This window comes from Thermobia domestica, chromosome 1, assembly GCF_964235325.1.
Source record: "Thermobia domestica chromosome 1, izTheDome1.hap1.1, whole genome shotgun sequence".
NCBI classification, from domain to species: Eukaryota; Metazoa; Arthropoda; class Insecta; order Zygentoma; family Lepismatidae; genus Thermobia; species Thermobia domestica.
In genome coordinates, this window is record NC_137454.1 from 12,612,741 (window position 1) to 12,640,253 (window position 27,513).

Below are 27,513 nucleotides of genomic sequence, written 5' to 3' on the forward strand. Positions count from 1 at the left end.
CACATGCATGCAACCAGAAATTTTAGTTGAGAGTTCAAACGTTGGGGGAGATTCAATACTGCAAGCCGCTACGTCTCTATAGTATTGAACGTGTATTATTATGCACAGGAAAAGACGATAGGTAATTGTAAAATACTTCCACCTATATTTTCGAAAATAATAATAATAATAGAACTAGATTGATTTTATACGACAAAGACTACAATGAATAGTAAGAAAAAATTCTCATGCTATATCAACCATCTCCCTGTTAAATATAATTTTATTGAGAAAGTGTACACATGTGTGTTGATTTAGGATGCTTTTTTTTGGGGGGGGGGGGCGGAGTCCGGACCCGATGGACCACCCTTGTAGGTGCGCCCTTGTTGTGAGATACTAGATTTTTAAGATTTATTGTGATCTCCACTTCCTCCAACAGGATAGACAGGATATACAACAGACTTTTGCTAATCACACCCTCAGTAGTCCATCCTCTTAGTAATCCGGTCCCAACATCTGGTGTCTACCGCATAACGTTGGAACAATCTATCAATGATTGTATTTACAGTGGAGTCCCGCTAATCCGAACTAATTGCGAGCGAATCCTGTTCGGATTAGCCGGAATCGCGGTTTGAAGCGGGTGAACGGATCTATGGTGATGTAATAAATAGCGTATAGTATTCCAAAACGCGTTTTGTGACAGTACAGCACCTATTCTGCTACATTACTGTATTTCACTCATACTAAACCTATAAGTTTCAGTATTGTACAGTACTTGCACTGCATTCTATTACAAACTTTGTGTAACTGTCATAAGTGACTTAAGGCCCAATTACAGGTATTAAGGAAAAACACTATATTTAACGAAACTTTACTTTGTTTTCTACGAAAACATGCACCCATTTTCACCCTTTTAGTTATTAATTTCCTAAAACTGTGTATTTTCACCACAAAAAATAATAAAATAAAAAATAAAAATAAAATTTTCCTCCTGGATCTGTTCAGATTAAACGTGTTCGGATTACCGGTAGTCTATTGTATTTATACTGTAGTAGTGGATAAATACATACAGTACTATTGTGGCTTCCGTTTATTGTTGCTCGCAAAGCCGTTGCGTGATAATGCATGCCACCGTCGAGCATCTTCATTGCTTTAACTAAAGTTTGGGACATACTTCATGATAATCTATAGGGGTGCGCTCGAGACAAGATTTGTATCTGTCTTTCTCGAAAATGTGCTGTAAAAGTGATGTCTCGACTCGGAAAATGTATATTTCTCTATTGGAAGAGCCGTGTCTAGACTCGAATTTTGTCAAGAAAATCCTGTCTCGACTCGTCTCGTGCGCATCCCTAATAATTTACGTAGATCTCAAGCATTAAGAGTCTTCATCCCGGCGAAATTCAAATACCGCTAATTTTACAGTAATTATGTGATATCTTCAAGATAATCGAAATGTGGAACAAGAGCGCCCTAGACAATATAATTTTACATGAGAAACCGTTATCACGACTCACTTATCTGCTTTCGATTTCGAGCCATTTTCAAAATAGGCATTCATTTTCGCGTTTCTAAACAGTTGAAAACGGAAAGCCACTAGGTGACTTGTGATAACGGTACCTGACGCAAAATAATATTGTCTAGGGCGCTGTTGTTCCATATTTTAATTATCTTTTGTCTATTTGAAGATATCACATAATTACTGTAAAATTAGCGGTATTTTAATTTCCCCGGGATGAAGACTCTTAAGCTTCTCTATCTTTTTCTGTGATAATGTATGTAACTTTATATTTAGTAAAGTGTAGTATTGTATGTGTTAACTTTAATTTCAGGCACTCTCAATATAATCCGTCAATTTCGCTAATCAAGCAACCCTCTTTGCAAAAAAAAAAAAAAAAAAAAAAAAAAAAAAAAAAAAAAACGGATTAGCAAGAGCCTACTGTACATTTTAATCAAAGTGTCATTATAAAACATAAATTAGGCCATGATTCAGTCACGTACCAAAATTAATCAAAATTAATCCAGCGATCTTAGAGGTGTTAGCGGACAAACACCATTACATTCACTTTGATGGCGTTGAATATTTATCTACTGTATATATTGAAATGCTAGGTTTATGTGTTTGTCCGCAATCCTTTAGAAAATGAGATCTCGAAAAGCACAAGTACTAGAAACGTGCCATTTTCACTGTTCGATTCCAAATTTTGTGTAGATTATCCATTTTTCATTCAAATTTTCAAAAAACAGTGTCGTTATTGTCCTATTCAACATTTTAGGGACCGTTTTCAGCCAATAAGATTAACATTCTTGCGGGCCGAATCTACGGTGTTAGGCAAACAGTAGAGAAGTTACGTATGGCAGGTTGGCGGTCATTGTAGGCACTTTGCTTAAATCTAAATGGCAAAACCTATCGCATAGTGGCAACTTCAAAGACCTCAAGAGACGCAGTGAGGCGTACTCGGACGGATATAGATTTATTAGAAAAAAATATTTCCACTTGATATCGTGTTACTTCTACAAATTTACTACAAACTGACTCCAACATCTATGCATAGCAATTCATTTTTCTTGTGAGTCTCCTATCCTTTACTTGCGTGAATAGAGAGACATGCACAGTGGGAAGGAGATTCATGGTCATAACCATTGCCCGGATCTTGTTGACAAGTCAACTTTCTTCTGTTACGCATAGGAGAAGGCAAGTTCAAGTAAAAACGTTATCCATCAACTCTAGGTTCTAAAAATATAGTTTTTTAGGAACAACTTTTGGTCCCTTTTTGCTGTTTTGAAATTTCAGGTCATTTTTTAATATTTTAAGATAACTTTTAGGTCACTTATGGTCTTTTTATTTTATTTTTTCTACATAAGGAAATCTTTAAATGAACACGGTTTACGGATGTGGAAAAGACGAAGTTGAATAATAGTCTCTTTTCTTGCTTCCTGACTATTGGAATGGAAAATCTGCATTCTTAAGAAGCTAATGAAAACTAAACTGTAGCTGGTTAACGAAAGGTCGGGGTTGGTAGGTGGCCAAACAGATAGTTTTGGGTTATTGACCACAAAGAATGTGATCACGTGAATAACTAAAAATGCATTAGAAGGCGTACAAGGGTTTTAAACAGGTTTTTATCTATTATTTTCATGTAGTCTAAACTTGTTAAGTTTTATTGTTTAAGAGTGCTTCCTAGTTTCAACTCGGGATGAATTGACGCTTTCAATACTTACAATACCGTACAATGGACTGATCAATAGAAATGATCAATGGACTGCAACTAAGTAAAACAATACTTTTTGAATATGAGTTAGAAATGTTAATTAAAAATCCAATGGATATTAAAAAATGTCAATGTTTAATGAAATAAAAGTTTGAGAAAACGTAAGTTTTAAGGTCAATTTTTGTGATTCTTAGGGTCATTTTACAGGAATTTTAGTGTCATTTTATAGGTCACTTTTTAAAATTTTTTTAGGTCAACAAGATCCGGGCCCTGGTCATAACAGAACGATGCGCTTAGTAGACAGCGCAGTGTTTCAGCTAGTATAAAATTTAAAAAAAAATAAAATACTTACATTTCAGTCCAATCAACACCCACTGAGCAAAGAGAAGACGCTGGGGGAGTTGCATTAAATTCAAGGTAATTGGTTTCCATTTCGTAGGCGATTGCACTGTAATAATATGACTTCCAGAGCCCAACTGAGATTAGAATACACGACCCCATAAACACAACCCACACCAAGAGCCACACTGATCTGTAACAATAAACAATAAATATTCTGAAAATACATATACTAATTCAAAACTAAATACTTGTTTTGAATGACATTTCAAACAACTACAGTTCCTTCTAGCTTGGCGGTTTTCACAAAATCAAACAGTGCAAAAATCTTTTCCATTCTTTTAGTCTTACGTTTTCGAAGTTCACACAAACATACATTTACAGGCTGTATCATAAAGAACCATACAACTTTGAAAACTCATATAGATTTGTTTACTTAGCTTACAGATATGGTTTTGGTGTCATTTTGTAGTAAAATAATCAAGAATTTTACCTTATACCTACAGAGGTTCAATATGGCTTTCATTTGTAATTAGGCAAATCCCACCTGAAGTCGATTTCTGCACTACAACGTCTTCAGAAGTACGGGGACGACCTGAAGATTTGTTGTGTCTTACGGATACCGAACATCCAGTTTCAATAAAACTCTTATGCCACTGATAAATAGCAGGCCTACTAGGAGGATCTTTACCATACTTTATACGAAAATTACGTTGCAGAGTTTTCACAGACTTGGATTTTTCAAATCAAAACACAACAGCTAGCACGCTCTTGACCAGTAAAGGCAGCCATCTTTGCTGCAACTGGTGCTAGTGATTGCGGTGGCTTGTTTCTGAACGAGTGTACTACGTGAGTCAGAACTTGACCTATTTTGCTACAAAATAACGCCAAAACCATGTCTGTAAGATAAATGAATAAATCAATATCAGTTTTCAAAGATGTAAACTCCTTTTTGGTACACCTTGTACTCTATTTATAACAGTATACCGTACTCTATGAGTTTCATTGGCCATTTGTTTTCCTTTCTCTTTTGTAAACCAACAACGTATAAGATATGAACTAAAGTTTAACATAAAATCTGATTAACGTCAGTTTTGAAGGTAAATTGGGTCAATTTCTAAAATATAACTTTGATGCCAGAAAGGGAACTTCTTAGCCTCTAAATTGAAATTGTGGTTTTTTCAACAGAACATATATATATTGTGCTATACATATACGAGGGTATTTTCAAAAGTTTTCAGCATGATACTGAAAATCTGAAATGTGTTGCCATTAATGGTTCTAACCAGTTTATGGCATATACTATCACCTAAGGGAAGAAATAATATATCAGTTTCAGCTATGTAGCTGTGCTGGAGCCAGTTATCCGAACCAAATGTTATGCGTTGACCTCGGAACTGCATAAGAATTCTCCCGTCGACACATCTGTTGTTGCCAAAGCGGCAGTACTAAATCTGGACTGTAGGGTAGCTGTTGATTCTCTTCGAACCCACTGTCTTTCACTGCAGTTTCCCAATTCCCTCAGGATGTTGAGTCAACGTCGGATAATTTTACCAACGGGAATAGAACCAGTGCCAACCTGCATACCAAAATCTCGCGCTAAGAATTCTGCTAAGCAAGAGCTCAGAAATGTATATATATTTTTTAATATCTTGAATATTGACTTTGTTTTTTTTTAATGGTCCCTATTTGCATCCGCAGACTGTAAACATTTTAGGTATATGCTGACGAGAAAGAGCTTATGAGCTCAACAATGCAGTATATGACTAATTTCCTGATATTTTTTGTAGGGTAGATCTTCTGGGGTGTAAGATTCTTGAACATGATTATCCAGTACTTGATTTTAGTGATACATTCATTGGTTAAAGTTTAGTGGGGATGTCAGCATAAGGTATTTTTGCCGTATACATGGCTATATACTATATATATATATATATATATATATATATATATATATATATATATATATATATATATATATATATATATATAAGCATCGTAATATTGGGGATCAAAATGGACCATACCTACTCCATGTAAGCAGAATTCATTTGTGACATCACTGTGCTAAGTTGTGCTGTCGAAATCGGTTTTTGAAAAAAACCGAAAACCTGTTTTCGAAAAAATGTTAAATGTCGGTTTTCAAAAACCGAAAACCGCTTTTGCAGTTTCGGTTTTTAGCAAACCGGTTTTCTCAAAACCCGAAAACAGCAAATGTCTCAAAAATTCGACAGCACTAGTGCTAAGGTAGGAGGCTTGAAGTAGGTTAGTCCGTAACTTGCCTACGCTGCTGCTGGGAGCATGTCCAATGTTGTGAAATTAATTATAATCGTATATTGGAAAGTAATTTTGTAGTAAAGAATATGTTAGAAAAACATATCAATAAGAAACATATTTGTGTTAATTTCACTCGACTGTTTGATACAAAACAAATAAATAATAACTTTTTTTATTGTACCACATCAAAATATTTATTGAATCATCTGAAACAGAAGTTACTATTAGCCTCAGGAAACGTTGTAAAAAAAAAAAAAAAAAAAAATACTTGGTAATTTTTAGCCAAACCGCGTTTAAGGGAATGCTAAATTGCAGCCGTTCTAGTGTTACTTTTTCCCACAATTGTGTCCTTTAGGCTAAAGGAGGCAGATAATTGATTAGTGTGACACGGTGTGATTTTTTATGCTCTCCCATCGAGAATCGAACCTGGGACCGCGTGTGTCTTTGGCCAGCGGGAAGGCAAATACAATAATACATAGATAATTCATGCAAAATATCATAAAAATTGAATATATCTTTCACTGTTTATAAGGAGATTACCAGAACCGGAATTCTCGTGAAGACGTTCCAAAATCTGATCAGAATCAAAGTTGCACGATTCCGTTCAAATCTTCATTAATAAATATGAACAAGATACGTGTTCAAATAAGCTTCCATGTGACAAAAACCAGATATCGGCATTATCTAGCGGCTTAGACTTTAACAAAATAGTGGTTATGAATGTGCACAAAAGGCACACTGCGAATATTACGCGTAGATCGTAACTCATAAAATTGTAAATAAAGGGGTGGACTCTGCCCGCCGTTCATCCTACTGGACATTCTTTCCACGATGGGCATAGCCCATCAGTCGTCCTAGAGGTGTTAAAGTGATTATTTCTCAATCATAAATATTTTTAAGAAAAAAGTCTCCCTTATAGTTCGTAGCAAAGGGCATGGCGGCTCAATGGTACACTGAGAAAAAAAAATTGTAGGTGGCGTACTTAAAAAGATAGGTTACACGCGTAATTCCTGTAGTTTTTGGACTTAACATACAGCAGACGTATAACGGCATGTTTTATAATACTTTCCGTATAAGTGTTCCATCTATACGTTCTTTCCGTATGAAACAATATATTCGGTCAGGATTTCACATACAAATGGACGTATATAACATAGAACTGACGAAGGTAACATAAGTATGTGCATGTGATATACGGAAAACTGTTAGATGCCAGACATCCTGCAACGGCATTATGTAACATCTAAGGGCAGTGCCTATGTAGCATATGGATAACGTATGCTCCGTACTGATTTCTGTAGTAAACAAGAGGATACCGTATATTTGTATAATACAATATACCGCTGTCCGGAAAACGGATTTTTCTCTGTGTAAAGCGCTTATCACTGGTGCGTGGGGTTTCTACTTGGATTTCCGGCAAGGTAAGTTTGTGATCGGAACATTATGTCCGTGAGTTTTTCTCGGGATACTCCCGTCTCCTCCCACATTATCATTCCACTAAATTTTCCATAATCATTCAACTGTGTTAGTTATCCGTCTCTCTTAGCCTAAAGGGCATAATCGTGGGACGTTAAACTGAAAGATTTCATTTCAAAGATTTGCTTTATCGTAGTTCGTATCAGATTGAAGACTATTCGGCCTTTCTGAGCAAATTATTTGAGATATTTTGAGTTATAATAAAGACATTTTGCAGAGTTATATTGTTCATTCTCTAGATGATTGAAAGAAAATAGCAACTATTTATTATGGCCCTAAGAAATTGCGACAAAAACGTTGTTACATAAACTTAGCATAAAAGATTGAATTCTCTTAGTTACATTCCCGATAGAGTTACTACGAAATTATTTGAGTTATGTTTAGGCAACTTATGGCACGAGTGGCAATGATGTAAATTAATTTCAAAGGAAATAGATTCGACCGTTCTTCTCATTGGATAATGATAGACAGGAAAGTATCGAATAACCTAGTGTTATCTCTGATCAAATTAACTCAAGATTATTTGAAATACTATGACCAAATTTTCTATGGGTGTACCATCAGTGACGACACTAGTTATTATTATTATTATTATTATTATTATTATTATTATTATTATTATTATTATTATTATTATTATTATTATTATTGGAGGGGTAGAGATATTTTAGGGACAGCTATACCTATACATATATACGAGGCTTGTCCGGGAAGTAAGTACCCTATTTTTTAAAAAAAAAATCATAGTAAAATAATTTTGTTCAAGCTAATTATTTGATGAAAGAGCACATCTTAAACTATTTTTGACACAGTTTCCATTAATGTCCAAACACTTGTCAGAGCAGGTGACCAACTTGTTCAAACCTTCCTCAACGAAACATCCTGGAAGTGTCTAGCAAGTACGCACCGCTTCGTTTGAAGAACACCACCGCTCGAAAACTTCGGCGTGCAATCCAAAACAAAGGAAAATAAAAATGCTCAGTAAAAGAGTTATGTAGCTGTATGACAATGCTTGTCCCCACCCAAACGTTAATCCGACAGTTTGGTTAGGAGCAGTTTTACCACCCGCCGTACAGCCCCGACTTGGCGCCGTCTGACTACCACTTGTTCCTGCATCTGATACTACGCGAGCTCTGCAGTAAGCGCTTTGAAATTGATGACGACGAAAAGAAAAAACGTTGTTGAATTATTGTTGTCTCCATGGCGGGATGTTTCTTGAGGAAAGTTGGGACAAGTTGGCTATGAAAGGTATTTGAATATTAGTGGAAACTATGTCAAAAATTAGTTTGTGTGCTCTTTCATAGAAAAGTAAATTTGGTTTGAGCAAACTTGTTTTAGTATTTTTTTTTTTCAAAACGGTGCTTACTCTCCGGACACGTTTCGTATATTGCTTGACCTCCATTATAATACGAGAGAGATGGACGACTCTGAGGTGTTGTGGGGGCATCGCCATTTCGGCAGCGACATTATTACTTATGGATATATCTCATTGTGGAATGGTGGCTCTAAAACTGCCCCAGATACTTATTGTGCTGCCAAAATGTATTGAGCCGTGGCAAAAATGCGAACTAAAGCTCACGCTTTCACACACCCACGCGTTGAGCCAATAAGGGTTCAGCTGTTGCTAAGCGAGAGAAAGCGAGTGGAATTCCTTCAGCAGCGCTTGCAACGGAAGACTAGGGATCAAGTCAATGTGGTATATCTATAGCATTAACAAAGAAAATATCTGTAAGAGAATCAACATGTAGACAAAATTTTACTTGTCGATACTATTTAGTAAGACGTTCTTAGGCAGTTAGTTATTTTTCTTAAGTGTAATGAATTGCTTGAGTGTAATGAATACGATCAGATCAATTTCTTTAAACTTGATTTACCAAGTATTAAAAATACAGCGGTATTCCATAGAAGTCCATAGTTCAACGTTAATATCCTAGGGATCACTCTAATACAGATATCTCGATACAAAATATAACACTACTTTTAAAATACTATATTCTCAGTGGTTTACTATTCATGATAGAATGTAGGGGGCGCCGTGGCTCAGTGGTAGAGCTTTCACCTCCGGTGCTTGGGGTCCCTGGTTCGATCCCAGTTCGCTCCGTGTGGACTTTGTGGTAGACAAACACCGTGCTCATGGGTTTTCTCGGGATTCTCCCGTTTCCTTCCACTTTCTTTATTCCACCATTTCACTCATCTCTCATCATCATCGACTCCTTTAGCCTAACCAGCATAAGTGTGGGACTTAAAGATTTCATTTCATTTCATTTCATGACAGAATGTATGTATTAACAAAAATACTTTATAAAAAAAATATACATACCTTAGACACCAATGAATCGCAGAGTTTCCTATATATTTCGCACCATGCAGGGTTGAGTATTTAATGTACTCTTTACCAATTGCTGAATATACGTGAAAGATATTCATTAACTTCTCTAGTAACCATTTCAGAGGAGTTCTGAAAGAGAATACATTCATATACATTACGTGGGTATATAATTTAAACACATAAATTTATCAACACACTAACTGTCATATTTGAGTTTGACTCTCAGTAATTTTAAGCCCGGGCCGTGAGTTTTCTCGGGGTTCTTCCACTTTCTCATCCCAAAAATTCTTCTAACATCATTCACTTGCATTAATTACCTGTCTCCCTTAGCCCAAGGAGTATAATCGTGGGAAGTTAACCCGTCAACGCCCAGTACCACCTACAGGCGACACTACTTGAATGGCGTCTTCTTCCTGGTACAGTACTTCAACTTCAAAACTTTTCTTGTGTGGTGATGCAACATATATACGTAAGTAGCTAGTGCTACTGTGGTTCACTAAGACCCCCTGGTGGACGATTGGTGAACAAGAAGACGTCTTTAAAGTATTGTCACCTGAAGTGACATTGGGCATTGACGGGTTAAGCTGATACATTACATTTTCATAAATATGGATAAAATAATAATAATAATAATAAATGAAATGAAATTTTTGAGTTTTACGTCCCACGGTTATGCCGGTTAGGCTAAAGGAGACGGTGATGATGAGAGATGAATGAAATGGTGGAATGAAGAAAGTGGGAGGAAACGGGAGAACCCCGAGAAAACCCACGCACACGGTGTGTGTCCACCACAAAGTTCACTTGGCGGGAGCAGGGTTTGAACCCGAGACCCCAAGCACCAGAGGTGAACGCTCTACCAATGAGCCACCGCGGCCCCCGATAATAATAATAATAATAATAAACTATGCTAGAAGGAAACTGTAATGCAAGGTATGAATCTAATCTAATAAGGTATCTAATGAACTTAGATAGTGTATTTAGCAAATAGATGAAGTTAAGAAATTAACATACCTTGTGATAGATATGTGTGTAGACTCAACGGAAATGACACGTATTCGTCGGATATGCACAGAGTTGTTTTGCGAGTAGGAAATAAAAGGTATTTTATGTAGGAAAGACAGTTCGTGCGTGCTGTGTTTCTTACTCGTTCCTCTGATCACCTTTTCGATACCTTCGCCTTGTATTTCTCTTTTCGCAAAGCTACTCCAAATGCCAAGAAGAAGTTGCTGCACAACAAAATACACTATTTCAACTATGGATAAGATGCTCCCGCCAAAGAAGAAACCGGCGATTCCTCCAAACGAAACTGAAAGCACAATTAAAGAGAATGTTTAAGAAAACTACTTTCATGTTGTAACGTATATCTTTTTTCTTATTAGTATTATTATTGAAAGAATATGAACACGTAACACGCTAGAGACCTGCACGGGCCGGGCTTGGGCGGGGCGACACTGATTTCTCTTCAGGTCGGGCCGGGCTGGGGTCGATTAATTGCAATTCTTTAATAATTATTGACTTTCGTTAAACGATAATTGGAATAAAGCCAAACGTTGAAGAATTGTGTCCGTGAAAAATGTTACAAAGAATGCAATAGCTATTTACAGTTCGTATTGTTTAGCGGCTCCACTTTCACTATAGAGGATTGCAGGCATTATGCGGTAAATTGAGCTCTGACCTTGACCTTCACTGAACTCAAAATATAAAAAGAAGGGGTGGGAATGTTTTGCCTGTCGCTAAACAATATTGCCATCTTCATTTTATGCTAAAAATCAATTTAGTTAGATTTTTGTTACAGGGAATGGAGTTTTTGTTCTCTCGATGACAGGCAAAGTTCTAGGAGGCAATGGTACCATTCAGGAGGCAAGCGTCAGGTTGTGAACTAGAGTTTAGAAAAAAATTCTGAGGGTTACGTTAAGTTTAATACTAAATTTTTGAGAAAGATTGGGGCTCGAGCTATTTTTTTTTTAATTATCGGGTCGGGGTCGGGCCAAAAACTTTTAAAATTTATCGGGCCTGGGCCCGGCTTAGGCCAAGAATTTTAAAAAGCTTATCGGGCCAGGCTGAAAATCTCCAAAACTTTTCGGGCCCGTGCAAGTCTCTATTACACGCACACTTGCCTCCGCAAAGACAAAATCAAAGGCGCACGCTGAAAGGAAGAAGAATATACTGTACTTCCTCACTAATAAGATAATAACCAATTGTATGTTGATACATTTCAGTTAATGGGACAAAATGTGGGAACTTATTAAATCCAATATCTACAAGCAAAATACTCTATAGCACGCCAGGTAATCTATGATCTACCATAGCCAAATAATAGAGTTAAATCGAATATTATTAACTTTATATAACTGTACTTGAAAAACATAATTAATTTGAAAAATTATGATGGTAGAAACAATAACGCAAAATACATTGGATCAAGGCCATAAATTACACTTAGAGCTCAACTATAAGGCCTACCGCTCACTGGCGACAAAACAGTTGCGCAACTATCTCGTCGCTGTCGCCTGCAGTCAGCAACTTCATGGAGACAAAACAGTTTTGTTGCCATACCCTCGCTCACTGGCGACGGCAACAGAAAAGTTGCCGAGCATTTAATATCACAATTTACATAATCGGCAACGGGAACAGTTCACATAATCGCTGGTTTCGGATATTAAAAAAAAGAAAAAAAAAAAACTACCGCCCATTCCAATGGTTAAATAAATAAATTTAAATAAACTTTCGAAGGTAGCGTCAACAGGGGCGTTATTTCAGACTTCACTTGAGGGGGGCAAGAGCACCACAGACATAAGACTTTCACGTTTTGTACTAGTATATTAGTAGACAATTGATTAAAGTATATGTATTCCTCAAACTCTTGTGGAGCAATTGCGCTTTCTGCCCCCCCCCCTAAATGACGTCCCTGAACGTCAATGAGTGACAAAAGAAACAGCATTGTGTAAGCTAATATGAATGGGAACAATTATTCGAATCAAAGGATGACAAGAATAACGAAAATATAAAACGACTGGAAATAACTAACAGAACGAAACTAACAAAAGCGGCAATCCGACAACACTGTACAGTAACTGTACTCTTAATGTTCTACGTATAGCCATAAAATAAAAATTGGCTTTCTTCGTTCTTTCCGCGTATTCTTCACGTTTTAAAATCGGCCATTTTTATACAGTAAAGTTTTTTTTTCTTTTTTATATTTGAAATGGAAAGAAACTTGAAAATGATAATTTTATCTGTATTTTTTTCTAGTTGTGGGAAATTAATGAAAGTAGTAGTGTGTAGTATGACAGCGATATGTCATTGTCGAAAAATGTACCTTTCTGTGTTGTTTTTTTCTTGGCTGGAAAGCTCATTCTAGTTTCTTATAACAGCGAAACACACTTCCTTCCACAATTTCTTCTTTATATATATATTTCTTCTTTAACGCTGAGCGTTTCTCTATATCCTCAATTAATTTTTCATAGTCTTTATCACTAAAGACATGCTAGTCACTAATCAAAGAATGTATTAGTTTCCATTGCGAACACTTCTTTTCACGCGCTACACACGGAACGAACTGTTACGTGAAAAAAAAATTGTAGAAAACATTTATTTTTTTCCTTTCTATTTGGAGGTACCTCGGCAACTTTTCAGTCGCCGTCGCCTCAGTGAGCGGACTCCCATAAGACTCAATGCATTTTTAGATGTTGCGCAACTGTTCCGTCGCCGAGCTGTTGCCCTGCTGTCGCCCTGCTTGGCGACACCTCGGCAACTTTTCTGTCGCTGTCGCCTCAGTGAGCGGACTCCCATAAGACTCAATGCATTTAGCCAGAGCAACAAGATAGTTGCCCGACAAAATGTTGCCAGTGAGCGGTAGGAGCGTTTCCCAACCTTTATCAACTTGCGGCACACTACGGGTGTAACTTGAATTCTCGCGGCACAGTCATAGATGTTATTATTATTATTATTATTATTATTATTATTATTATTATTATTATTATTATTATTATTATTATTATTTGCAAGTATAAAATACCATAGTATTTCTTTTCTGTGATTACTGATCTCCTTCTCACAGAGATGAAAGCTCGATCACTGGTTTTCCCCTATGCTAATTCATTATGATGATTTATTTTATTCTAATTTTAAAATAGCAGAGAATTGCAATGAAATATAGGACTCAGATTTTTAAAAATACGCTTTCTTTTTCGAAAACTGTATCCAATCTTTCACTAAGAACGAAGATCACTAAATAACGAACGAAAAAACAAATGTCTTGTACTTTTAACTTTGCTGTTTTTACCAAAATCGGTGCATATTATTGCAATCACACAGCTTGCGATACTTCGAAGTCAGAACATACCTGTTTAATAAACTGTTGTTCTGTCATTCACGTGCGAATGAGTGTTCTACGAACGTTCACTTGACGCGTACCGTACAAGTGCTTTCATTCCTCGGTGTTAGTATAACTCTCAATTGAAGCGTAACATAGCAGCTAACCGTGGAAACGTGTACGAACCGAAATACTGTCTGCTACATAGTAATAGATGTAGAATAATATATTACAATTACAGAAATTTTTTCCATGGTAGAAATTCATAGTAATGTGAAATACAAAAATATACATTTTTTCGTATGTCTTGCAATTTGATTGCTATAGAATTAATAATTTTGTTTCGATTTCCTCGCGGCACACCAGCGGTCCATTCGCGGCACACCAGTGTGCCGCGGCACGCCGGTTGGGAAACGCTGATATAGAGAAACGCTCAGCGTTAAAGAAAAAAATATGGAAGGAAGTGTGTTTCGCTGTTATAAGAAACTAGAATGAGCTTTCCAGCCAAGAAAAAACACAGGTAGGTACATTTTTCGATAATGACATATCGCTGTCATACTACACACTACTACTTTCAGTAATTTCCCACAACTAGAAAAAAAAAATACAGATATAATTATCATTTTCAAGTTTCTTTCCATTTCAAATATAAACAAGAAAAAAAACTGTATTGTATAAAAATGGCCGATTTTAAAACGTGAAGAATACGCGGGAAGAACGAAGAAAGCCAATTTTTATTTTATGGCTATACATAGAAGATTGAGAGTACAGTTACTGTACAGTGTTGTCGGATTGCCGCTTTTGTTAGTTTTGATCTGTTAGTTATTTCCAGTCGTTTTATATTTTCGTTATTCTTGTTATCTTTTGATTCAAATAATTGTTCCCGTTCGTATTAGCTTACACAATGCCGTTATTTTTGTCACTCATTGACGTTCAAGGACGTCATTTAGGGAAGGGGGGCAGGAGGTGCAATTGCTCCCCGAGAGCTTGAGGAATACATATACTTTAATCAATTGTCTACTAATATACTAGTACAAAACGTGAAAATCTTATGTCGGTGGTGCTCTTGCCCCCCTAAAGTGAAGACTGAAATAACGCCCCTGTTGAGGCTACCTTCGAAAGTTTATTTAAATTTATTTATTTAACCATTGGAATGGGTGGTAGTTTTTTTTTTATGTCCGAAACCAGCGATTATGTGAACTGTTCCGGTTGCCGATTATGTAAATTGTGATATCAAATGCTCGGCAACTTTTCTGTTGCCGTCGCCAGTGAGCGAGGGTATGGCAACAAAACTGTTTTGTCTCCGTGAAGTTGCTGACTGCAGGCGACAGCGACGAGATAGTTGCGCAACTGTTTTGTCGCCAGTGAGCGGTAGGCCTAAAAGTCATAAATCAATGTCGCCCAGGGATAACAAAGCAAATACAAGGACCACGTTAAATGATTCCATTACTACTAGATTCCATTGTGAAAATCCAATAAATACATTACTTACAGTTCACTATTCCAATTATAATCTAAAACATTCATAGTAATAAACTTTCAATTCTACAAACATCACATTCACAACCAACACTAAATTTAATTTGGTAAATAAACCAGGTTTGAAAAGTTTTTAATTTTGGCACACTAAAGATAATTTTTTTTTCCCTTCCAATTCCATTGCAGCCTGTGACCTGACAATCCTAGGAAGCGCTGCACGTGAACAAAATTTAATTCCAAGAAGTACCACTAGAGGTCATAGAGAGCCATAGTTTTTTTTTTTTTTTTTTTGCAACGAACATAACTACCAAATAGCCTATTACTGTTATTGCAACTAGGTCGAAAAGTTATTATTTAATTTAATAACTGCAGAAAACCAGGCTAATTATAATTTATAATTATCCTTTTGGGAAATTCAGAACCTTGGCTATTTAATGATATGTTACAATGTTCAAAATGAGGTATCTCTGTTGGGGTGGTGCAAGTGAAATGTCCATGACGTGTGTGACTTTCAAAGAAAATAAAGGAAAAAGACTACAATACTTGGTTAGTCAAAGTAGTCTTGGCAACGATTGGACTTCACGAGAAAAGAAGTCGGGGCACTGCAATGCGAAGAAAGTATGAATCGCATCTTGCACTATCCACTCGTCAGGGAAGGTCTTCCATCCGAAAGCTACCGGAAGAAGTCGTATCGGTGAGATCACGAGAATACAGTAGGAGAGATAAGGATTGTTACTATAGCTCATGATGACTCTATACCAGTGGCGTATTTACGATTTTGTTTCGGGGGGGACTTTGCTAACTTTCGGGGGGAAGCTTTGGCTGAAAATGTGAAAATTCTGCAAGGTATTTCATATACTTTACTATAGTAAGTAAGATTTCGGAGGGGCTTAAGCCCGGAAGCCCCCTAAATACGCCACTGCTTTATGCCATCCTTTGAGCGACGTGTGGTCGTGCATTGACCTGCAACATCATAACATGCGTATTGACAATATTCTGGATACATACTGATAAGCTTACAATGCATTTCATGGATTTCAACATTGTAACGATCGACAGTGATACTTTCACATTGATGGACAATCATAATGATCATTCTCATCATACATAAACATAACAGCAACAACACTTTGCTGTTGTTGGGGTGACTTTGGAAACTTATTCTGGACATTCATACCGGTCCACTGCTCGTTTATGATTGTCGTAGAAGATTCATTTTTCATCAAGAGTGATGATCGGGTGCAGGAAACCTTTCCAGTTGTTCCGAGCACTTAACATAAGTACATATACCAGACCATGATTCTAGTTGGCCGGTGTCAACTCAAAAATCTTTGAGTTTTATATTCCACGGTTATGCCGTTTAGGCTAAAGCAGACAGTGATGATGAGAAATGGATAAAATTGTGGAATGAAGAAAGTGCGGGGGAAAAGGAGAACCACGAGAAAACCCACGAACACGGTGTTTGTTCACCACATAGCCCATTTGGTGCGAATTGGGATCGAACCTGGGACTTCACGCACCAGAGGGTGTCAACTCACGTGGCATCCATAAAACCCCAAATACGTATTTCACCGTTGCTCGGACATGCCAATTGACAGTAATATGGTGCATATTTAACTCGTGTGCAATTGCACGAACATTTCTCCGAGGGTCCGCTACCATAATTTTCCTGAGAAGCTAATTACAAAATGCAGAGGTTGGTAGCCGCGTTCTCATTTTTTAAATGTTGTTACCGGTATCAAATTTTCACGAATGAATGGCATATGATGCGCATATTTACCACTTCTTTGAAGAATGCGCTGTTGAGATTTTCCGCGACAAGATGTGCAGGATATCCTAGTGTGAATTCTTTAAGCTATTTACAATTGTGTGTTCTCCATGGTGCATTTTCACACGATCCTTCTCACAACACATTGCCTTATGACTAACTAGGCACCTCAGCCTGTTTTCTGAACATGTATGAAGTTTGTAACGTCGTAGTGCGATATCGGTCCATCCATTGTTTGGGTTACAGAGAGCAGATTCTCAACAGAGGAAAATTTGACATTTCAATCGTATAAACCCATTATATTAGTCGAAATATGTAAGATAATATATTTTATGCGTTGCTATCCTTTTCTGTTAACCTATTCTGTTTATTTTTTTTTTTTATCTTCTGTACAACAATCTTAGGATTACACAAGAAACAAGTGAATTTATTAACAAAAAACATCAATGTTTTCTAAGATGAATATTGTTGTTTGCTCTTTGGAATAAATCATTAACAGTTTCGATAAATATTTTAAGTATAAGGCATGTCTTCAAATATTTCCATACCAAAATAGCTGGTGCTTTATAGGCCGTGATTGACCAAGTACAAGTTCAAACTGCCCCAAGAGGTAGTTTGGCAAGTGAACTATATAACACGAGACTGAAACTACGTTAGTATCTTCATTGTTTTAGCGGCAGTGATGATGAGTACTCAACGACGTCTGATACGTGAATTGTTATTATGCGACTTCGAACTCGGGCATAATGCTTCGGAAGCAGCCCAAAACATTTATCATGCTAAAGGGGAAGGTGAACTAAATTCCAGCACAGCAACTCGTTGATTACAGAAATTTCTTGTAGGCTGTAAAATGCTGAAGATCAACCAAAGTCCGGCAACCCCAGGGAAACAGATTCTGAGGTCATACGACTCGCTATTGAGGAAAATCTATCCACCAGCACACGAAATTTGTCAAAGCAAGTCGACATATTTCAGTTCAATGTAGTGCGTCACCTTTGCGAACTCTCGAAGTCAATCGGGAGCTACCTCATCGTGCCACATGCGTTAATCCCAGCTGAGGCCTGACAACTGCTGTAAAATCTACGTTATTTGCGTTTTCTGAAACGGATTGTCCCATGCGACGAAAAGTGAGTGTTTTCTGAAAATTCGAATGTACAGAAACAGTGGTTGAACATGGACCAACCTTTAGAAGCAACCTTCCGAGCATGAACCAAAGGTCGCCAAACAAGGCCGTTTCGACCATGCAGTCATGAAATTATGTTCTGTGGAACTCCGATGGTTAATTCAATTCATGTTTGTTTCTAAAGGCTGTACTCTCCATGTCGATCTTTATTCAGAGAAGTTGGAACGAATGTAAGGTACATAATATAACATATTCTGCATTGGTGAACCGAAAGAGAGATCTGTTGCAGCAGGATAACGCAAAACCACCCACAACACGAAATAATGCAACAAAAAGCTGAGGAGCTTAATGGGATCAAATTGATGTCACACTCGGCATATAATCTTGATTTTGCCCGTTCGGATTGCTACCTGTTTAGAGCCATGGCGAACTTCTGAAATCACAATGCTTCACCAAACAGCAGGAGGTGGAAACAGTCGTGATTGACTTCTTAGTCTCTAAGAGCAAGAAGTGGTATATCGACGGGAAATCGAAGAGCTGGCAGGAAGACGGCTGCAGATAGTTCAACATGAGCGGCTATATTTTGAACGTTAGCTTCCTTTCGTTGTACTGTTGTGTACCAGAATATTGCAATACTTATGACTCAGTCTTGTACTTTCTGTTTTCTTTTCTTTTCTTTTTAGGATTTCTGTCTCTTTCATTGATTAGTTTTCATACCTTAGTTTATCGTTGAAAACTAAACCAATTTCACTTGTAATTTTATTTTTAAATTCATGACTCCGCTAAAATATAAGTGCATAATTTATTATCAAAATAATTCATTTTTTAATTAAGTCTAATCTCTGTTTCTGTGCTGTTTATTCTTACTCCTAGTTCAATAATTACGTTAGAGATTGTTACGTGTCGCAATTTTGTTTTAAAAACAGTAATTATGAATTTTATTAAAGTTGCGATTTCAAGTATTTTTGTTAATAGCTAATCAGCGCCGCCAGGTGGTTGGTTGACGAACTAAACCAACAGGTATGTGAAATACGTAAGACACGGTTTCATATTGAAGTTGGTGATAACAAGGGTAGAACATGATATCTAGTGAAGAAATGGATACTAACTTAAGAGTAAAATCAAACGAATTTGTTCGACGAGTTGAACAGTTTTTGGAAAATGAAGTATGTCCTTTCACTCCGCATGTTTAATATGAATTGGATTACTAAATGTACATATATGGTTGTGCTACGAATTATTAAATGTTGAAAAGTAGGACTATCGTGAAGTTTGATATGCTTCTGTGATTCTTTGTATGGTTAAAGGGAAGGCGGTAAGTCGCATTTAATATGCAGGGTATTTCAAAACAACACCGACAACGTTTGGGAGGTGATTCCTGACACCGAAATAAGACAAAAAGTATAGACCAACTTGGGTGCACAAATGCTTCCTTTCGGAGTTATAGGCTGCCGAAATCATGGAAGATTAAACTTTAAAACTCCATAGCTCCAAAACTATGGGACCTACCGAAGTCGGGTCAACACTTTACTTAGGAACTAGTATGTGCCCTATCCAAAAATCCACGTTTCAAAATCCTGTGGTACTTCCGCAACAGTTTTTATAGAGTGAGTCTGGCTGCGGGCATAATATTTTGAAGTACTCACCAACTACCTCTATAAAAATTGTTACGGAAGTACCGAAGGACTCCGAAGCATGGATTTTTGGATAGGGCACATACTAGTTCCTAAGTGAAGTCTTGACCCGACTACCGTGGGTACCATAATTTTTATCTATGGACCTTTAAAGTTCAATTTTTCATGATATCGACAGAATATAACTCCAAAAGGAAGTATTTGTGCTCCCAAGTTAGTCTATACTTTTTGTCTTGCCTTGATGTCAGGAATCACCTCCCAAATGTTGTCGGTGTTGTTTTGAAACACCCTGTATAAGTTTGTGGTGAATAAAAACATAGTTGTTCCAGTTTTGTCAAGAAATTGTACATTCGTTTGTTTGAATAGTTCATATAAAGACATATTTATTCATAAAAGCTTATCATTTAACTTGAATGGAGAAGTTGGTGAAATATTCGATTTATTACAATTTGATATTTTTGTGGCAAGTAATTAATTTTTGGTGAATTTGGTTAAAGAAAGTTTTATGTTATATGGTCTCGGGAATATTCTGATAAATTTAGTGAACTCTTATTTCTTTCTTTCTGCTTCAGCTACAAAATTTAAGAAAACAGAACGTGGGGTGATTTCTCGACTTTGATCACCTTACACTATGCGACATGCGACTGTCCATGCTTACTTTGGTAAGGTCATATGAACACAGAGTAACACCAATTGAAGTTGTGCAGAGAACTGTTCCCAGTTCGTGTTTGAAGTAGAGTGGACATTTTTGTGTCAGTGGAGTAATGAAACTCAAACGCTTGTCTCGCAGAAACTGTTCAAATGAAAGAAGTGATTTAGTGAAGTGCAAGTCAAAGAACAGAAAATACAAGGTAACAAGATACAAAACCACTTACCTAGCATTTCGAGTTTCCCAAACACAACGTCTCGTTTGTATCTTGCAGTTGGAAAGATTGTCATGAGAAAGTACACTCCACTAGGGATGGATGGTGATGGCCTGCAAATAATAGGGTAACTAATGTGTTAGGAGATTAGTCTATAAATTAGCCAATGCAATAACGTGCTTCTGATATGTCCAAAAGTTAATAATATTGTAATATCCGGCGCATAGTTCTACTTACAAACAATAAATACGTGCTTCTATTTATATATATATATAAAAAAAACACCACGTAAGTCCCTACTACAAGCCACTACAAGAACATCAACGCCACCGCTACACAGGAGAAGCTATAAAATTAACTGATTCACCACATCTGGCATCAGTTTTAGACTAGTAAAACTCCACCCTCTAGCTTGCCTGGAGCTTTCCGAGATTCCTAACCCAACCCAAGCCTTCTAGCTTGCCTGGAGCTCTAAGCTCTCCTGGCCACTCTGCTTGCCTGGAGCACTGTGAGATTCCTAACTTCAACCACCTAGCTTGCATGGAGCTTTGTGGTTTTCTAAATCTCTCTTTGTTTGCGTAGAGCATAGAGAATTCTAAAATCCACTCCAGTTAGTTTGAGTGGAACTCTGTGGGGTTTTTCACTAGGCTGTCTGGGTCTTGGGACATCTTTTATCCTAAATTACTAGTGAATTTTATACTTGTAAAGTGAAATTGTAACTATTTTATGTAACAGGAAGTTTTGTCATAAAACTGGTTGTTGGAGAAAATTGATTCCCGTATATAATTGGTCTACCTTCTACCTGCTCAGCAAAATCTTACAATATACTGCATGTGAACATATTAATGTTTAATTGAGAAAGTTATACTTTGTTTCACTAAAAACATGCGAAAATTTTCTTTTAAACCACCCACACATCATGTTATGTTCAACGTATAACATAGCAAGCAAATGATATTTGGAGTAAATTAATGAGCAAGGGGCACTTGGTTGAGAAACTCTTCTATAGGTTCTTCAATTTTGAGCACTGAACTTTTCCCGCGTATGTTTGATTGTTTCACCTTTAAATGTCTATCACTTCCTAATCACATCGTTTTGCAAAATTTCGAACATTGATATTTATCATTAATGTTAGAGACTACTGTATTTTTTTCTGTATGTATAGTATTGTTTAAAAAAATCTGGCTTTTCTTTGAGAAGTCGGTGTTTTTACTTATCATTAGAAGTAAATCAACCCAAGGTGGATTTTCGTTGCCTAATTAAGCGCGAAAGTACTAACATTTCCTATGCACGTTTGCCAGATCACGGCCCTCTAAAGCAAAATCGGTGACCAAGTTTTTTTTGAACAATATTGTACAGTGGTAAAAGGTGAGCTCTTATTTATGTTATAAATTGTTTTGAGCCATGGAAAAGTTTAAGTTCTTTATAATTATATAGGCGGGCTTTAATCCTGCTGAGAGGTAAACACTAGTCACATTTTTCTTGCAGAACAATAAATAACTGTTTCTCTTTTCTCTGCTAAGTATTAAGTAATTGCCTCCTTGTCTTGCTGAGTAATAAGTAACTAGTTACTTTCTTCCTGGTGTGCGGTAACTAGCTACCTTTTCTCTACTAAGCAGTAAGTAAATGACCTCTTCCTCTCTGCTGAATTATAGTGGTAAGTAACTACCCGTCATCTTCCTGTTGAATCAGCGTTGCCAGACTCACACCTCGGAATTATTCCAAAACCTGATCGAAATTATGCTCGATTCGGTCAAATTATGCTAGATCCTCATAGTTACTAATTCAGGAGTTTTATAAGAAAAAAAAAAAAACGAAGTTGAGATACGATAACGTAACTTAAAATACGCAGAGCGCAAGGATGCGTGGATAGAACTCAATACTTTACGCACCAAAGCTTTAATTCAACTAAACTAGTGCAGTCGTTGCCAGACTCAATGGCGTATATACCGTATAAATGAATGCAAAGTGTTTGTTTACATATTTTGAAAGGAAAATAACCTCGCAGCATAAGCGGAGTTGGGAATTGTCTGCTGGGGCAGATTTTTGGTCGGTCTCGGACCTTTCATTTCAGGAATAAAGATGGTCATGAAGTCAGAAATAAAGATGGTAAAGTTGTCAAAAAGTTGGGAGGAAAATGACCCCCATAGCTCCGCCCATGCCTCGCAGTTAAAGGATTAGAAAACTCTGGGTGAAGCAAAAAAAAAAAAAAAAAAGCCGTTTCTAACTTACTTCGGAAAATAAGACTGGCTGTATGGTTTACCGACTGTATGGATCAATGGAAGAGGTTACATTTCTGCCGTTCTTTTTCTTCCCACGACCAACTTCTTTCTCATCTCCAGGTTTTACGGCTTTTTGATAAACTTGCTGAAATTATGCTAGATTTGGGCAGGATGCTAAAAGCAAGATGCTAGATGCTAAAGACATGCAAATAATGCTAGATCTAGCATCATTATGCTAAATCTGGCAACGCTGTGTTGAATGATCATTAACGAGCCACTATGTTCTTGCTAAACGATAAATAACTAACCACTTCCTTCCGGTGGAACGGCAAATAACTGGCTGCCTTCTCCCCACTGAGCGTCAAGTAACTGCATGTCTTCCTTTTGTTGACAGTCAGTTACTTTAGTAACTTTACCATAACGTTGATGACTTTGTGATCCCACCTAGCGCTGAAGAACCTAAGAAACAAAGAAATCTTGATTTGTAAATTATACATTTATTGTTGATATGAAAACTTACTTTCCTTTGTAGACTGGAATGGATTCATAATTTTCTTCATCACAAATTGCATGACATATACACTCTTCAGGTCTTGTTTCTGGTACATTTACTGAAAAATACGAAGAATTTAATTTGTTATGTTCCGTTATAGTAGAATTAAGAGATAAAGTAAAATATATTTAATGCGATATACAGAGTGTTAATAAAATAGTCTAAAATTACAAAGAAGCTGTTATATAAACAGCTTTACAGCAGTACAGATATGTTAAAAGAAAGAACGGAAAGGAGGTCTTACAGTACTTACAGTAATGTCAATATATCTTTACATGTGCATCGTTTGTCAGCTGCATTATATGTGTGTGTGACTTTCGATTTCGTGCCAAGTTGTACATTCCTGGGATTACAATAACAATATCATGCGTTATTCTGCATATGAATATGTTCACCGTGTTGTAATATAACCTCTGTCCTTAATCTAATCCAACAGGTTGATATCTGGCTATTGTAGTGGCCAGGACTGCAACATTGAAAAAATTTAAAGTAATTAACCGCCAATGTAGCGAAGAAATATCTTGTTTTAAAAAATTGCTGCAAGCTTGCAAACGGTTTATTTGAGGCGTACTGTCTTTTAGCATATCTAATATGAGTGAATAATTGTTCATTCCCTTCGCAAGAATGAACCAATGACTTCATTATGTCCAAAGCCACACCAAACATTTAGTTTCAGGTTGTCTACGTTCTGTTGCACGAGTACACGTGAATGTTCTGGGTTTTAAGTCCCTTGTTTATTAATGTTCACTTTTCAGAAAGTGTGGAAAGTAGACTTATCATTAGAAAAAGCTGCATATACTCACTGTCCTTATCAACCCGATTGAAAATCTCAAAAATAGAAATCAAGTCACAAGAGAGTTCATCTGAAGCCAAGGATTGAGGTACAGGAGAATTCCAGTTATCCGAATCAATGGGACTGGACCCCAATAGGATAATAAAAAATTCGTATAATTGGACTCCCCCCCAAAAAAAGTCTATTTTAATTAAGGGTCTTTACTACAGCGAAATTAAACTACCGCTAATTTTAGAGTATTTCTGTAATATCTTCAAAACAAATAAAAATACTCGAAAAGCAGAAACTTAGTGAACTAGATAATACGATTGTGCATGTGATACCGTTATCACAACTCATATATCTGCTTTCGATTTGCAACTGTAGAAAGATTTAGCATTTTTTGCGAGTTCTGTAAATAGCGGGTTACCAAAAGCGGATAGGTGAATTGTGGTGAAGGTATCAGATGGAAAATCGTATTGCCTAGTTCACTACGTTCCTGCTTTTCGAATATTTTTATTTGTTTTGAAGATATTACAGAAAAACTCTAAAATTAGCGGTAGTTTAATTTCGCTGTAGTGAAGACCCTTAAGTACTGTATGTAAATTGAATGGGAGAAAGAAAGCTATTTTTAAAGAAAAAGAGCTTTCGATTTTCTTGAAGAACTTTCATCTTCAGTTTCAAGCGCTGACACGAAGTTTAAAAGTGTAGGTTTGTTTCTTTTAATGTGTCAAATCGTTGATTGTCCAACACCGTACATCTCAGCCAACTGTTTACCGATAATAACCTGATTGCTCTATAATTTTCAGTTTATCCTCTAACGATAACACAACACGTTTTATTTAGAAGCCATGGCGAATGAGGAAACGCACTCACAAACAAACAACGCACCGACGTGAAAGAGTACCGTCATAGTAGCAGGTCAACGACACACTGACTGATTAATAAAAACGAAAAGTGACAGGTGGGCCCGACCGGCCACCTGGCGACCGAAGACAGCCAATAATAGAACTGCAGTATGAGACGGTGATTCATCATTCCACTAATATTTGCGCTGCTCCTACACTAGCTTCGCGAAGGGAAGGACAATAGCGCGCGTAGAAACAATCGTTATTTTGCGAATTGCGGTACGTTTCCGTCTTATTTTTTTCTGAAATTCTGAAAGCGATTCGGATAATCAGCGATTCGGATAGTAGGAGTTCGGATAATTGGAGTTCTACTGTATCTGAACTTTATATGCATACACTGCACTCATTTGCGTGAAATTCTTTCTAGCCACTGGAAATTTCGAGTTCACTCCTCGAAAGAAGATGAGTATACTTTGTACTTGCGCACTTTCTTCCCTGACCAATGACAGATGTTTGTACTGTTTCTTATACGAAGGCACTATATATATATATATATATATATATATATATATATATATATATATATATATATATATATATATATATATATATATATATCTTCCACCTACTTGAACTTCACAACAATATCTTCACCAGTGATGGTCGTCCAATTGTTCTCTAATTCGGCTATACAGTAATGGATGGAGGGGTGTAGCCAAGGGAAGCCATCGGGGCCAGGCCCCCCCCCAAATGATTTCCTGCTCCCCCGAAATGACGAACTTTTAAAACATCATCGTAAGATTACCTCGTTTCAGTCACTTAAAAATAACAAAGTTTACATATATTTAATAATTTACTGTAAAATAGTATGGAAAAATACTATCTTACCCAGTGCCGTATTTAGTGGGGTGGCTTCCGGGCTTAAGCCCCCCCGAAATCTTACTTAGTATAGTAAAGTGAATGAAATATCTTGCAGAATTTTCACATTTCCAGGAAAAGCTACCGCCCCCAAAAGTTAGCAAAGCCCCTCCTGAAACAAAGTCGTAAATACGCCACTGATCTTACCATACCAATCGAAAAATAGTATGGTATCTCTTCCTTACACCGATCGCAAAATAGTATGGTATACTTTTTCTTTTCACAGCAGATTACACAATTTACTGCGATTTATATTTGACGGTTTGAAAACAAACGTTTTAACAAGGTACTATAAATACTACCATACAACAATGATACTTTTAACTGATTTGTAAGTAGGCCTGCATTACCTTTTTCGTATGCTGTAACTAATGTTTAAAAAAATGTATTTATATCAGATGGAAAACTTTGTGAAAACAACGTTATTCGGTTTTACAGTTTGGATTCCAATTAATCGGTAATTTTCAATTATTTTTACGTCACCATCCCGCTTAGGAGTACTAATGGGGACTAAAATTTGGATTTAAATGATATCGGAAGTGTCATTGTTCACATCAGCCACCCCGAAAACTATGGATTCGACATTAATATTGGTCATTTTCGATCATTTTTACATATACTCCCCTTCTCTTTAAAGTGCACCTTCAAAGTGAAACTCATCTATGTTGAAAATTTGATCGTGATCGGTCGGGTGGTTCAAGAGTTAACTTAAAAATGTACTCACTTTCATTATATATATATATATATATATATATATATATATATATATATATATAGATAGATAGATAGATAGATAGATAGATAGATTGATTTTTCCATTATTTTGGAAAGTTGTGAACTATAGCCTATATAAATCGAATCATACAGTAGGGATTCCAAGATGCACTAGACACCAGCATGACTGGTGAGGAACTCTGTGTGTATTGCAATACAATAAAACTCCGTTTTGTGGCTATCTCAGCATTGCATTTACGACACATGCTTTTCTGGAGTTAGTTGTTAGTGATAGTAATCACCGCTTTAAAATTCCTTTGCGTTCCCACTCGTATTGCTATTTTTGATAATATTATTTAAAACTTTTGATTCGAATCGTTACCCACTCTTTTCTTCTCAGAGGTTTCGCATGTGAAACAGAAGAAACTCTTTTTTGTGAAATAATATTTTCCGCGACGGAACGATCCACGATTTGCAGGCCAAAAGATATTAAAAACCGAAAGATATTATAATTCGTCAGATATTAATATCGAACTATTTTTTTTTAATTTTTGGATTTGAATATTTCTGAAGAAATCGAATTTATTCGCATTCTCGCACTGTTTTAGGACAAGAAGAATTTGTAAAGTGGTAAACTGAAGTCCAAAGTCCAAAGAAGATGCTCGAAAAATTGTTCACAAACGTGATGTCCTTGC

At 36.6% G+C, this 27,513-nt stretch overlaps 2 protein-coding genes across 4 annotated transcripts in view; both read right to left on the reverse strand.

Annotated features, from left to right (window-relative positions):
• Nucleotides 1-4,319, reverse strand: part of LOC145665914 (uncharacterized) — a 34,719-nt gene extending 30,400 nt beyond the window's left edge. The window contains exons 1-2 of one of the 3 annotated variants that reach the window (XM_081733028.1): nucleotides 4,075-4,319; nucleotides 3,541-3,720 (exon numbers count right to left, since the gene is read on the reverse strand). In XM_081733028.1, coding sequence (XP_081589154.1) covers nucleotides 3,541-3,689 — 149 coding nt within the window. In that variant the 5' untranslated portion in view covers nucleotides 3,690-3,720; nucleotides 4,075-4,319. Of the gene's footprint in view, nucleotides 1-3,540; nucleotides 3,721-4,020 lie in introns of all 3 variants that reach the window. The other 2 variants (XM_081733024.1, XM_081733020.1) reach the window with 2 other exon arrangements.
• A 14,465-nt stretch (nucleotides 4,320-18,784) lies between these two features.
• LOC145660442 (uncharacterized) overlaps nucleotides 18,785-27,513 on the reverse strand; it is a 69,656-nt gene continuing 60,927 nt past the window's right edge. Inside the window, exons 9-11 of the mRNA XM_081727915.1 lie at nucleotides 23,534-23,624; nucleotides 20,804-20,904; nucleotides 18,785-18,903 (exon numbers count right to left, since the gene is read on the reverse strand). Coding sequence (XP_081584041.1) covers nucleotides 18,785-18,903; nucleotides 20,804-20,904; nucleotides 23,534-23,624 — 311 coding nt within the window. The remainder of the gene's footprint in view (nucleotides 18,904-20,803; nucleotides 20,905-23,533; nucleotides 23,625-27,513) is intronic.